The sequence below is a fragment of the Spermophilus citellus genome, assembly GCF_964194105.1.
Source record: "Spermophilus citellus genome assembly, chromosome: 3".
Classification (NCBI taxonomy): domain Eukaryota; kingdom Metazoa; phylum Chordata; class Mammalia; order Rodentia; family Sciuridae; genus Spermophilus; species Spermophilus citellus.
In genome coordinates, this window is record NC_138184.1 from 207418395 (window position 1) to 207433674 (window position 15280).

Below are 15280 nucleotides of genomic sequence, written 5' to 3' on the forward strand. Positions count from 1 at the left end.
CAATTTTATGGTGTATATAAAATAACCCCAAATAGAAGCTAAGAGGAAATAGTTACTGGTTAGCATTATTAAATAAATACCTTTTAGCAAGCCCACTGCAGCTTCCGGAGAAAACATGAAGGAGTCAAGAGAACGAGCAATCTCCAGGAGTCCATTAAAGTGCTGAGCCATGTGATCTCGACAGACAGAGCAAATATTATGAATGGCTTTGGCTGCAGCAGAAGCCAGAGGCTTTTCACACAGGCCTTTCATCAAATAGCCCAACACAGGGTCTGGAAAGTAAAGCAGAGATTATAAATCTGAAACTCAAGGAAAACTTCTAGCTAAAGCAGAGGTTTACAATTTTTTAAGTAAAAGAATATTTTTTTAAACAACAAAGTATGTAAAGAATCCCCAATAGAAAAAGCATAAAGCTGGGCATGGTGGCGTATTCCTGTAATCCCAGAGACTTGAGAGGCTGAGGCAGGAGAAATGCAAGTTCAACATCAGCTTCAGCAACTTACTGAAGCCCTAAGCAATTTAGTGAGACCCTGTCTCAAAATAAACTAAAAAGGGCTTGGGATGTGGCTCAGTGGTTAAATGCCCCTGGGTTCAATCCCCAGCACCAAATAATCAATCAATAATAAATATATAAATTAAAAAGCATAAAAACAGAGCTGATCTGACAGACACAATGTTAGGAGGCCCTGAGCCCTATCTATTTCATCTTCCATTTCTTCCCTTATGTTAGTCAACTATTCCTTCTAACTGTCTGGATTCCTGAAGTACAGTTTGAAAACCACTAATTCCACAGTATATAAGGCCATTTAGTTATTAAAATATGTTAATGTAAGAAAGAATGTAAGGCTCAGAGGATTACCATTATACCAAGAGATGAAGCACTTAGTAAAACAGCCTACACTAATCAGGACAATGATAGTTGTCTAAAGCTGACATTTTTATATTTGTATCTTTCTAGTTATATTTGTATCTTTCTAGTTATAAAAAGCTATAAATTTATGTGGAAGAATCTTTAGCACTTCTAGATAAATTCATTAAAAACTGTTTAATTAAAACTATGTCTTGGGTTGGGGCTGTAGATCATTGGTAGAGCACCCGCCTTGCAAGTGTGAGGCACTGAGTTCGATCCTCAGCACCACATAAAAATAAAGATACTATGTCCAACTACACCTAAAAAAAATATTAAAAAAAAAAAATCTATGTCTTGGGGGACTGGGGTTGCAGCTCAGCAGATAGACCAGTCGCCTAGCATGTGCAAGGCCATTGGCTCGATCCTCAGCACCACATTAAAATAAAGGTATTGCATCCAACTACAACTAAAAAAAAAAAGTAAGCTAAAAAAACAAAAACAAAAAAACTATGTCTTGGGTCTGGGGCTGTGGCTCAGCGGTAGAGCATTCGCTTAGCATATACAAGGCCCTGGGTTCGATCCTCAGCACTACATAAAAACAAATAAATAATATAAAGGTATTATGTCCAACTACAACTAACTAAATAAATATTAAAACAAAAAAAGTCTTAATTTTGCCAAATGCTAGTGTTCCAAGAAAGTTAAAGAAAGTTAATCTGTAAAAATGAATTTCTTTATGTATATATGTGGGGATTGAACTCAGGGCCTTGGGTATACTTTATCATTAAAGTATACCCCCCAGTATTTCTACTCATCTTTTCCCCTCAGAATGTATCCCTTTTAATGTCAGGGCCTTAATACATATTACACTGGATTAATTACTTACTTTGGGTTTTAAGAGTTCTTATCTACAAAATGAAGTGATTAGGATACATGGTTTCTAATTTGACCTTCAATTTTAACATTATTTTATATGAGTTTTACTTATTTTTTCAAGTCAATAAGTGTAGACAAGTTATATTTCTCACTGCTATTCATTTTCACTTGTATTTATTTTGTTTTGAATGATAATTCTCAAGTTTTTAAATGGAGCATGTACTTAACACAGAAAACCCCTCTCCTTTAGTCTATGAGTGCTTCTAGGTTAGAACTACAGACAGATTAATTCATACGTTTTGCCAAAGACTAGCAAAACCAGACCTTAAGCAAAGTACCAGACCTTTTCCTTGTCTAGAGATCTAATTTTTCAAAGGTCCTTCTCCCAGATCAGATTACAAATGTTGTGTAATCTATGCAACTTATAATATATTTATTCTGTCTACAAACATTCTACTTATCAGTAAAAAAGAAAGCAAGAAAAGAATAAAAGTAAGCAAGGAAAAGAAAATAAGAAGCAGCAGCACATGGGAGAGTTTACACATACCAAGGAACTGAGGATTTCGATCAACCACTTCGCTCATTTCTCCAACCAACTCAATGCTGGTGTATCGCACGGCTGTATGGACAGTCTCTGGGAGACGAACGACTCCTTCTAGGACCTCCACCAATGTTGGATTGTTCTCCCTGAATATAAAAAGCAAGCACTCAGTTACTGACTATAGAGGTTATGTTCTGGCCAAATAACAGGCTACAGTGAAACACTGTACTGCTACAGGGCTTCTTTCTAAAGAAATAACTATTCAAATAAAGGTGTTTTAATACTGGGTAAGAATGTTTCTTAAATCCTCACAAAAGATGAAAGATAACATTGTTTCAGGAGAAGCACTTTCATCTTCTCAATGTGAGGAAAGTGTTTAAGGCCTCATGATGCTATCAAAGAGAGGCTCTTCCAGTGGGAAAGGCAGACATTCACTGGGGATTAATGTCTTCTTTTAAAGAATCTATTTCATTTATTTCTATATCTGTAGCACCTTATTTTTCCCTAGGGGACACTAAGCCTGGAACAGTGCCTGGCACATAGTAGGCACCCAACAAATATTGCTGAATGGCTAAATGAATAACTCTCACAGACCACTCTCTATTACTTGCTATTCTTTAAAAGATTTCTTATGGTTGAATACTGGAAACTTTAAGAACAGAAGAGTATGGGTAGACCAGTTCACTAACTAAAATAAAAGAACACAAAAACAAGCTGCAGCAATAGGTTAAGGTGCTCCCATATGAAACACATGGGAAAATTAAAGTTAGGTACTTTCTATAGTGACATGAATTTATCTCCATCCCCAGTCCAATATTACTGGCTAAGGTTTTTTTTAAAACAGAGTGAAAGATGCCCCAAAGTGGCAGGACTTAATCCAGAAATGAAGATGTTTAAAATATAAGAAGTATTCTGGATTAGAACAAGTGCACCCCCTACTGACAATAAGGTCCATTAAGCCCTTTAAATGGATTAAAAAATTATAATTATTCAGTTGGTTTGACAAGCAAGTAAACAATAGAAAAAAATCTTCTCTCGTTTACACCTTATTTTTCCCTAGGAGACACTAAGTCAATTACTGAAGATTACCTATACATCTTTTTCAAGCAAGAACAGTAATGACTTTAAAACCTTCAGAATGTTCTAAAACAACACCAAACCAGATTAGATTGAAAAGCAAATAGTATAATACATAATTATGAACTAGAACTTCTTAATAGAGAAAAATAAACCCACTCTATCTCTTTGAGTATTTATTATATAGAAACAATGTAAGATATCAGTGACTAAGTCCTGAAAGGCAACTCAGAAAGAAGTACTGTGCTTTTAATAAATATCTGCCTTAACTATCTTCCCATCAAGGCCCTGAATAAAGAGTTTGAGCGCAGGTATCTATCAAAATACAAAGTAATGTGACAGATATTAACACCAATGTATAAATTCATGATACAAAGTAAATTGTCTTTACAGTTTCATGTCTTAAGCAGATTTTCTATGCTAAGCAATTTAAAATCAAATTTGAAATAACTTAAAAGTTTTCAATGGCAATAATAAAAAAAAACAACTGCCCTTAAGATATTGCTGTTCTTTTAGATGAAATGGTGCCTATGCCTTGACTCTCTGATATTCACAAATGATTCTCTAAGACAGAAAAAAGGAATACAATATAATTAAATATTTGTAAAGATAATATGCACAAGATCAAAAAAGCAGGAGACACAAATTAATACCTATTCAATTGCTTTTAAGCAAGTACCAACAATTTAATAGTCTAATGAATTATTGATCTATACCTACTTTTAGAAGGGTGCCACGGTTGGAAAAATAAATTAACATTCTATTCCTAGCATCAAAAGTAAAATAATTTTACCTCTAGAAAGTGTGATTAAAACATGGCAACAGAAATGCAGGCCATCCTGGACTAGTCAGAACACTAGAAAACACTATAGAAGGTAAAAAGTTCTAAGAGTTTCCAAACATATACCAAATAGGAGAAAAAAACGTGTAATTTTCCTTCCTCTTGATATTCAGAATTCCCAGCAAAAGACTTATTAGACACTCACGGATCAACACTCTTTGCTATAGCAGCCATGATAAAGAGAACCGCTTCTGTCACCTCCCAGGGTGGGTTGCCTTCTTTCAGAGTAGAATATAACTAGAGAAGAAGAGGTGGATTGTGGATCCATTAAGAGGAAAACAGAATACCAAAACAAAAAACATTGTTAGTTAAAAGAAATCCAGCTCCTTGTTTCTAAATCTAATTATCTCTCATAGCCAGGCAAGAATATTTTTATTTTTCACATCCTCACTAATTAAAACTGTTATTTTAATATTTGAAATACACCCATTTATACCCCCTACAAGAATTTATCAAGACTTCAGAAAATGAGTATAATGGGAAAAACAAAACATATTATATTAGTGTCTTTTTTTGGTCTTGATAATTGATAAATACATACACACTCAAAATGGAGATACAATATAAATCTTCTGCATGTATATTGGCTGTACCTTTCTACTATTTTAACTATTTGCACCAACACTAATAATAGAGGCTAAACTCCTGTAAAAGCACCTATTTAGAAGGATCTATTGCAATACCATATCCAAGAATATTTTTAAGAAGGAATCAGAGATGTTCTGGTCCAGAATTTTCCAGGTAATAGTCACCTATGGAATGTGACTAGACATTAACCTAAGTAAGACTTCTATGGTCAAATAACAGATACTACCAGGAAAGACAAAATTAAACAACTCTCTTGTCTGACCTTAGAGAGGCTTTAATATACTATATTAGCATACACCTGTAATCCCAGGTTAAGGCAGGGATTCAAGGCTGCCCTCAGCAACATAGCAAGGGCTTATCTCAAAAAATACAAAGGGCTAGGGATATGGCTCATTGGTAAAGCACCCCCACCCCCATGTTCAACCCCCAGTACTCCCCAAAAAATATATATATACTATTTCAGATCATTTCCCAATTTTACTTAATTTAATTCCTTTCTCCTCCCTCAAACATAACAAAACATCTCATAGACTGTTATTCCACAGAGCACATCCTGGCAACATGATTAATTAAAATAAATTAACCAGAGCCAGTGAGGAAAGAGCTAAAATCTGTACGCAAGTCTTCTGCCTAGAGTCTAGGGATCTCACTAAACTTCCTAAGAAATCTCTAACCCTTCATAGTTGAATCAAAAACCATGCTTTGTAATGAAAATAGTTATAAGTTTATTACCACTTCCTAGATCAGATTATGGTCAAATATATACAAAGTGACTGAGATACCTTCCCTGCAAAATTCCTTTAGGTTAGTTTGGTATCGCTATATAGCAAAGGATCCAAACTAGTACTTCAGAGATCATTAGAGTATGAACCAGAAATATGAAAACCTCCTGAAATTATGCTAATGTTAAGTGATGTGGAATGATGATGATTGTAACCTTATGAGATAAAATGTTACTCACTGTCAGGAAAACCACAGGACTATGAATCTTCTACTCTACTATAGTCATCCTCTGGGATGAAGCTGCACAGGAAATCTAACCTTAAGTGTGGACAAAGGAAATGCCAAATAACTAAAAGAGTTGCCAGGAGTTGGTACATAGTCCAAATTCCGTATATGTATCCTGGAAGCTTTAATGCTTATCTGTGATCTTCCATTCTAGCTGCACAAGTGGAATAGCTCTTATTAGCCAGAGTAACAGAGTAATCCATAGCTGAATTATCCATAGACTGCAGTTGCCTTGTTAGATACTAAATAAACATGGCTTAAATATGCCAAGCAATGTGCTAGGCACCTGTATAACTACTATTCCATTTAGCCATTAAGCTTGAAGAAATATGATGGAACATTAACAGAAGACACAGAAGTGGAAACAATTAAGGTGATCAGTAAAATTGACTCAAGAATCTCCAAACAGGCTTACCTGAGCAAAACACTCCATAGACCCAATCAAGAAAATCAAATCTTTCACCAGGTCTGATACCCGCATCCGAAACTCGCCAAAGTCATCAGTTTCCTCAGGAACCCCCTCCTGAAATTTCAAATCAGGCAGCATTTATTTTAAACTCACTGAGGCTTTCAATAGAGAAAAAAAAGTCATTAAGCAGTCAAGTGCCAATGAACCAAAGTTGCCTAAATCACAAGGGTACTTTACATTAGAGAGTCTCCCAAATTGTTAGGGAAGGTAAGACAACATAACTTATCCCCTACCCTTACTTGAAGAAATTCTTCCATTTACGTGTGTATGTGTGTTTTGTATTCCCAAGACACACTTTGTTTTGCTTTAAAAAGAATGTGAGTAGGGGTGGGGGTGATCAGAAGTGACTAGGAAAAAGTGATAAATTTAAAGAGTTATAAGCCTACTCCTAGGGAAGGTCAGCGCTTAAGCACTGAACAAGTCACTACAGCTTCAGTGTTCAAAATCTCCCAAAAATCAACCAGTATCATAATAACTTCCAAAGAAAATAGAATTTTAGACTTTAAATGCTTCCTATCCAAACTTCTATAAATAAAAAAGGGTTACCAATTAATTTATAATTTTGAGATGGTTAAGGGCATGGTATAAGAATCTTGGGCCATGAAAACCTGAAAAAATTCCTTAGTTCTATTAAGAATTGTTGGTCTCATTCAACCTCCTTGCATTAATATAAAGAAATTAAGGTTGAGGAATGATGAAGAAATGATGGCTGTCTCAGATGAAATAATGGATAACATTATAAAGCACTGTATAGTTACAATTAGAAGAAAATATCTGCAAGGGAAATGGTGCCACTGAACTAGCAAAGGGAAGAGGAACAAATAGAAAGACCATTTAAACCATAGAAGCCCTGCTTTTAATTTACATATCAGTCTTCCAAGTAAAATGTAAAGATAAGATTCCTTGGTTTAAAAAAAAAAATCTGAACATCATAAAACAAGGTCATCAGTAAAGTTCTACGGAGATACAATTCAGATTGGGGATGTAGGTCAGTGACAAGAGCATTCGCCTATCATGTATAAGGCCCTAGGTTCAATCCCTAGCAAACCACCCCTGCCCCCCCCCCAAAAAGAAAGAAAAAATACCATGTCTAATTTAATGGTAATCAATTAAATTTACTCCAGGTCCTAGATTAAAATGATCAACCACACAAATGAAATAAATGAGGCAAAATTTGGAAGAGACTAAGAAAAAAGGTTCAAGAGTTTTCCAACGAACTATTTGGTAATATTTCTAGTATATTTTCTTATATGCTAATATATTATTTCTATATTTTCTCTTAAATTATAAAGTCAGTATAAATAATATATATAAAAGTATGTATGTGGGGAGAAGTCATGAAATTTCCAATACCTTCACAAATATTTCCCTTTTATGTTAATCTAAGCACACATGTTACACTATTAAAAAACAGTATAAAGCTCCTCATTCTGATTTTTTTTCTTAGCATACCATACTCTTTTCCGGTAGTCATTATTTTACAATGTTCCATCAATTTGCTATGATTTATGTCACTCTTCTTATACTGTTATTCATGATTTATCATTTTCTACTTTTACAGATAATATTTTGTACATAAAAGTGTTTCTTCTGAAGGATTTTTCTTTTTTTTTATTTATTGGATGTTCACAACATTACAAAGCTCTTGACAAATCATATTTCATACATTAGAATCAAGTGGGTTATGAACTCCCATTTTTACCCCAAATACAGATTGCAGAATCACATCGGTTACACATCACATTTTTACATATTGCCATATTAGTGACTGTTGTATTCTGCTACCTTTCCTATCCTCTACTATCCCCCCTCCCCTCCCCTCCCATCTTCTCTCTCTACCCCATCTACTGTAATTCATTTCTGAAGGATTTTTTAAAGATAAATCCTTGGAAAATAATTACTGTCTCAGCAAGAGCAATATTTGTGAACATAAGCCTAATTTGTCTTTATTAATACTGCTACTGACTTTGTCACTGTAACCTAAAGTGACAAAAATCAGAAGATTCTATCAGCTCTATTCTCTATCTTTTCAGTTTCTTTCCAAATTAGCACTGAAAAGAGGAGAAAATTAAGATATGAAGTAGAGAAGGAAACTTACATGGTCTGGTTCTAGCTGGCAGTGTCGAGCCAAGGCATGAAGCAGCCTCTGAATGTAAGCTTTGAAGATGCCATGTATAACTTCATCGTTAGTTTTGTACAAATGCTCCCCTAGTCGGTACCAAAAGTTAAAGGAAATTTCTACTACCTGTCAGATTACAAGAGAAGAGATTATTTATTTGAATGGGAAAGAAATAGATTCAGTCAGTTTTATTATTTCTAAGACCACATAAGAAAGATTTACCTAATATGAGGACCAGTTAATTAGTCCCCCTTTCTCTAGACCTCAAATATGTCCACCTACATTTAGCATGACTAGATTACATTTTCCTATTTACTCCTGGGATAACTGCTTCTAAAGTTATATTGGATTCTGAATTTAGAGAAATAGATACTGAGATGAAGTCCTTTTCAAAGTATTTTTCCCAAACTATAAAATCACTTCAATATATTTTTGAGATTAGAACATTTCTTACCGTCAAACCATGTAATTCCTTGAACATAACTGAGTCAGCCTCCTGTCATTATATGTGAGGTGCTATACTTCTCCCCAGAATGATTTGGGTTTCATTCAAATCTAGCTGTCCTCATGAAATTATACAAAACAAATAAACTTCTCTTATGTAATAAAAGAAAAAGGATGGAGATTCACAAACGTGCTTTGCCTACGAGTAATCACAATTAAGAGGCAGCCCTACCATTCTTTTCCCATCAAGAATCCAAGACAGAGACACTCAAAACAATATCCAACTTGGAAGCACTTTTTTCACATTTCTTATACTATAAAGAGGAGGTAAATGAAGAAAAATATTTTAACCTCGAAATTTAAGAGAGCGGGGTATTGCCAGGTGCAGTGGCACACATCTATAATCCTAGCCACTCAGGAGACTAGGGCAGGACAACTCAGCAAGACTCAGTTTCAAAATAAAATAAAAAGGGTTGGGGCTATAGCTCAGTGGCATCATGTTCCTGGATTTGATTCTAGTTATCACCCCATCCTCACCAAAGGGCAAGGCAAATGTCTTAAAGATAGCCTTTTCAATCCCTTTCTCATTCACATCCCTCATGTGGAGAAAAATCTGACATGTGAAGATTTGTGGAGATTCAGTTAGGATTCAGTATATGTTATAGTTTGATCTTGAAGGTCTCCCAAAGATTTATGTGATGAAAGTTTAGTCTCCATCCATTCCATAACATTACTGGAAGGTGGTGGAACCTTTAGGAGGAAGGGTCCAATGAAAGAAGTTGGGTAACTGAGGACATGCCCCTAGAGGTAGAGACCCTAGCCCTCCTCTTCCTCTTTTGCACACAGCTGGGATTCGTTGGCCATGCACTTACAGCCATGATTTACTACTGCAGGGCCACAGGCCCCAAAGCAATAGGGCCAACAAAACATGGACTAAAACATCTGAAACTGTGAGCTAAAATAAACCTTTCCTCTTTTAAAAAGTTGATTATTCAAGTATTTTGTTACAGTAATGGAAAGCTGATGAACAATGTAGTTTTAAACTGTAAAGCTCTAGAGAATCAACACAGCTGAAAAGGGCACTCAGTGAAAAGGCAATAAGCTTTTCTAATAGGTTTTTTGAGGGACCCTACAACAGACAATCCAGCAAACCAGGTAAGAAAATGGAAAAGGATATAAAGTAGAAACTCAAACGCAATTTTTGAAAAATTTCAATACAGAGGGAACCCCCATATCACATTAATTAAAAATAAGAATATAATTTCTCAAGAAAACAAGGTGAGGGATGAGGCCATGGAATATAAACAACATGCAATACACAACTTGGAGATGATGGTCTTAGCATATTAAAGACATTACCTCATACTGAGGATGCCCTGCACAAATAAGAAGCAATTCCAGAGTTCGCAGGTCTCCAAGACCTTGGCCTGGAGTACAAACAATTTTTTCAAGAAAAGTTTCACATAGTTCAGTGAAAATACGGCAGTAATTCAGAACTCTGTACAAGAAAAAAGAATGAGAGTCGCAAGTCAGAAATCTGGTTATTGTTTACACACACACACACACACACACACTCTCTCTCTCTCTCTCTCTCTCTCTCTCTCTCTCTCATAGTCCTCAGCTTAAGACACATATAGTGATTCTTTGCTATGCTGTATCACAATCTCTATTGTAGATACCTTTACTTAGATTGCCTACTTCTCCACAGATAAGCAAGGAACTAATAAGTCAAATTCTCAATTACTAAAACATTTTTAAAAATTACACTTGATATTTTAAAGTTTTTTTCCCTAATTTTTACAGCCTTTCCTTTTGTGCAAAAACTTTGCATAATTGGTAATTATACAACTTCTTCTGCATCTAACTTGCCACTTCTAAGTTTGCATGAGAATCAAAGTATCTTTAGGATGTACTACTTTAATATTTACACAGAGCCACTAAGAATCATAAACAATAGATGAATAATAAAAAGTAACAATGTGCTAGAGATGTAGCTTAAATATAGAGTATTTCTCCTCCTGTGTGAGGCCCTAGGTTCAATCCCTAGCACCACAAAAGTAAAAAATAAAAGATCAGACTTTAAAAAAATTCAGAGTTCCAATCTTAAATAATTACTCACTTGTCTAAATCTTCACGTGCCACAGCCATATGATAGGCAGTCTCCAATGTCAGGACTCCCTGAAAAAGTTGCATTGCTAATGGCAAGTTAGTTTCCACATTCTCAATGGCATAAAGAGCTGAGCACACACAGTCTGAAGCAGCTTCATGTAGGTTGGATGAGGTCTTATCCTGTTGCTGGAAGATAGCAGGAACAGCAAAGTAAGAAGTATGATCATTTTAATACAAGTAATAGGAAAACAATTATAGCTTCTTCTGAACATGTTATGTACTTTAAATATCTAATAGCCTAGTAGTCACTCTCTTGTATAAGACAACATCATGTTGTCTATTATTATTATCATCATGTTGTCTATTATTAGCCCTATTATTATCTCTGGAAATCTTTTCCATACTCTTTCTGATATTCAAGTACTAAGTAAAATGAAAGGGCTCAACAACTTCCAAACATATCACTGTGAAATCAGAATACCAAAGTTAAACAACAGTTCTTCAAACTTACTGGGATGAAAGAAGGAGGTAACTTATGAGCAAAAATCATAGAGTCCTCCAACTTCTCATTAACAATGATGCACGCTAGAAAATGAGAGCAAGGCTTCTAAAATTCTGAAGGAAAATAATATTGAATCTAGAATTCTATACCTAGCCAAAGTATGAAAACAAAATAAAAATATTTCTTGGGCATGCAGAAATTCTGATTTCACTTTATGTGCATCTTTCTGAGGAATTCATTGAGGAGGTTCAAAAACTACTTTATTCAACCTAGAAAGCATAGGAAAGGGAAATCCAAGGATGACTATTGGGGAGCTGATCTAAAGAACAACTGATACAAATTAGAACAGTTCAGAAGGTACAAGGGACGATGCAAGGCTCCTACTTAAAGTGAGTACAGATGAGAGGCTGGAAAATGTAATGAAGGCATATTAGTTTTTCTTGAATAACAAAAACCAGGAAACTTAGAATCACCAGGAGGGAAAAATGCTACATAAGCAGTGTTAGGAGAGCAACAAGACGCAAACTATTCATTACCCTATTCTTAAAACCAAATGGTGTGGGCTTGGGATGTGGCTCAAGCGGTAGCGCGCTCGCCTGGCATGCATGCGGCCCAGGTTCAATCCTCAGCACCACATACAAAGATGTTGTGCCCGCCGAAAACTAAAAAATAAATATTAAAAAAAAAATTCTCTCTCTCCAAAAAAAAAAAAAAAAAAAAAAAACCGAATGGTGGTTCAAAGATATTCATTATATAACCATGTTTTAAAAGTTAGATACATACTCAAATTTATTCTTTCGAGATACTCAAATTTATTATTTTTATCAAGTTTCTTTCTTTAAATAACTTAAAAAAAAAGAACTACAGAGGGGAAGTTACACAGAAAGCTGTGTAACTTATAAATATAAAGCAAACTAAAATATGGCATGATTTTCAACCATTCAATGAATGTAAAAAATGAGAATATATTTGACCCTCAACTATGGAAATACTCTCTTTTTAAGTGGCAGTGGAGTCCTGACATGAGATCAGTAGAGTAGATAATATAATCCTTACATACTACTGAACTTCTTTCTTAACCAGGTTCCAATTCCCAGAAGTCACCACTATTAAGTCTGAAGTGTATATACTTGAGACTTTCCTCCATTCATAGGTAATCAAACTTATGTGGGTTTTTTGCTTAGTTTTTGTTTTTTATTTTATTTTGAGACAAGGCTTCATTCAGTTGCTCAAGTTTGCCTTGAAATTGTGACTACTCCTGCCTTAGTTTCCTGAGTAGCCAGGATTAAGATGTGGGCCACCATGCCTGGTTTATATTTAGAAACTTGTTTTTTTTTAAATTTGTTCTTTTTCGTTATACATGACAGTAGACTGTATTTTGACATATCATATATGCATGGAGTATAACTTCCCATTTTTTGTGGTTGTACACAGTGTAGAGTTACACTGGTCGTGTTTTCATATGTGAACATAGGAAAGTTATGTCTAATTCAGTCTACTGTCTTTTCCATTCCCATGCCCCTTTCTTCCACCCTAGGAACTTTTAAAACTAAACTATCTCAAGATAATACTCTGATCTACAATCATCTCTGGATGCAAAACTAATGATGATTTTTTAGGTCCTCTCATTTTTTTTTCAAAATATTTGATATACAAGTAATTATGTCATGGTAATGTCAAAGACACTGTGACCATTATTAAAAATATGCTATTTTACTTTATTCTACCCTAAATTCTGAGTTAAAAGTGATACCTTCAATTTGGTACTTGATAGCAAGGAAAGGACACTGCCACTTTCCTAAAATATACATTCCAGTCACTGTGCAGAAATTTGAAAACACTATTATGTCCCAGATTATTAAAAGTAAATGTGGTAGGGGCTGGGGATGTGGCTCAAGGGTAGCACGCTCGCCTGGCATGCATGAGGCACTGGGTTCGATCCTCAGCATCACATAAAAATATTGTGTCCACCTAAAACTAAAAAATAAATATTAAAAAAAAAGTAAATGTGTTAGGAATACTATGATAAGCAAAGCTCTTACTTACCAAAACCTCAAAAAGAAGGGCTAGTAACTTATTGTTAGCCATGAAGTTACTGTCCAAAACTCCCAAGTTAAACCAACTTCCCAAACAGCGAAAGACCTTCATAAGCATTTTTTCATCTGTTCCTGCTTTTTCTACACAAGTCATCTGAATAGAAGGGAAAAAAAAAGTTAAAAGAAATAATGTTGATCACCTTAAAAGGACAATGATGAGGACAATAATAATGCTAACAGTTGAAAGTACGTTGTGTGTACCACAGTTCTTAACACCACTAAGCCATTTATTCCCCGTTAAAATTCTAAAGGAAGGTACTATTGCCTCCTGTTTCTCAATGGGAAATTAAGATACAGAGAGATCACAGACATATTTCAAAAACAGAGCTCTTTCAAAAATAACTAGTAAGTTTCTAAGTTCCCACTTCTCCATTAATGTAGTTTTATAAATGATTGTTTTTAAAGTAACATTTAGCTATCTACATACCCAACTTTCACAGAACAAATGAACGAGGCATACCACTGTATATTCCTACATGAAAAGCCAATGCTTCAGCACCTGAATATTCTAATAAATATGTCATTCCACAGAAAGTGACACTACTATATGTAAAACATATGTAACAGAAGTCAGACCAAAACTTACCACTGTTTTTTTCTTAGCAACCCATTCTTGGGGTATATATTTTTACCAAAGTAAAGTGTAATGCAACTTTAGATGAAGAATGTTTCAAGAAAGCTTTGGCCAGCAGTAAGTTGAAACAACAAAACTGCAGTGGGGTTCCGAAGGCACAAGGCAAGGGCACTGTGTCCTTTCCTTGCTATGGGACAGTAGAATCCCATAACACGCTATCAAACCAGACCTCAATTCTGGTGCATGTACTTCCAAATAGCCCTGTATGCATTATCAGGCAACAATGATTACATGCTTCTTAATTAGTTTGAATTAAAAGGAGAGAGAGAGAGAGAGAGAGAGAGAGAGAGAGAGAGAGAGAGAGAGAGAGATATGATTCAAGTAAGTTTATGGCAACCACAATCTGAAGAATAAAATTCTGGTATTCATATTTACACTGCAGATATAAACTATACAGGAAAATCTTCCAGATTCAGAGCTTTATCTATCTCACAAGGTACACCAGAGATGACTGTTTTTATCACTGTCCTCCAAAGAAGTGCTAGGTTGCATGCAAAGATGAAGAGAAGTGATGGGTTTAGATATGACTATACACCACGTTCCTTTCCACATAATACTACCTAAGATATTTAGATCTGAAGAACTAAAAAAAAAAAAATTTAAACCAAACTTTTCTACTAAGAAGACAGAAAGAACAGACATACAAGTATATGAATATACTTGGTTCCTTCTATTTTTCTGCCTCTTCCTGGCCGTTACATTTTAGGGGAAGAGGAACATTATAATAGAAAGGGTGACCATCATAACTAATGTTTACTGAGGGGTAAGACTATTTGCTTTGTAAAGAAAGAAATTCGCTTTACAAGTATTATTAACTCAATCCCCACAAAGTGAAATAGATACTATATCCTAATTATATAGATAAGAAAACTGAAGCAGAGGAGGTAAGTAACTTGCTCAATATGATACAGCATAGACAGGACTCAAAATTAAGAAGTCTAGTTTCAAAGCCTATGATTTTAACTTCAACACTCTTGCTACCTCCCAAATTTCTCTATTTGCTTGTATGTACAGAATATCCTATTACTAATCCAGGACTTCCTACATTTCAAAGACATTTAAATGTAAGAGTACATCAATGACCTTGCACAGAATATTATTATATACTAGTATATAATGATAGTAA

General features: G+C 34.9%; 1 protein-coding gene across 1 annotated transcript in view; it reads right to left on the bottom strand.

Moving 5' to 3' along the window:
• The window catches only part of TNPO3 (transportin 3), an 84113-nt gene that overhangs the window by 32630 nt on the left and 36203 nt on the right, over nt 1-15280 (bottom strand). The window contains exons 5-12 of the mRNA XM_081285562.1: nt 13471-13614; nt 10933-11108; nt 10173-10311; nt 8349-8495; nt 6197-6304; nt 4331-4422; nt 2274-2413; nt 81-272 (exon numbers count right to left, since the gene is read on the bottom strand). Coding sequence (XP_081141688.1) covers nt 81-272; nt 2274-2413; nt 4331-4422; nt 6197-6304; nt 8349-8495; nt 10173-10311; nt 10933-11108; nt 13471-13614 — 1138 coding nt within the window. The remainder of the gene's footprint in view (nt 1-80; nt 273-2273; nt 2414-4330; nt 4423-6196; nt 6305-8348; nt 8496-10172; nt 10312-10932; nt 11109-13470; nt 13615-15280) is intronic.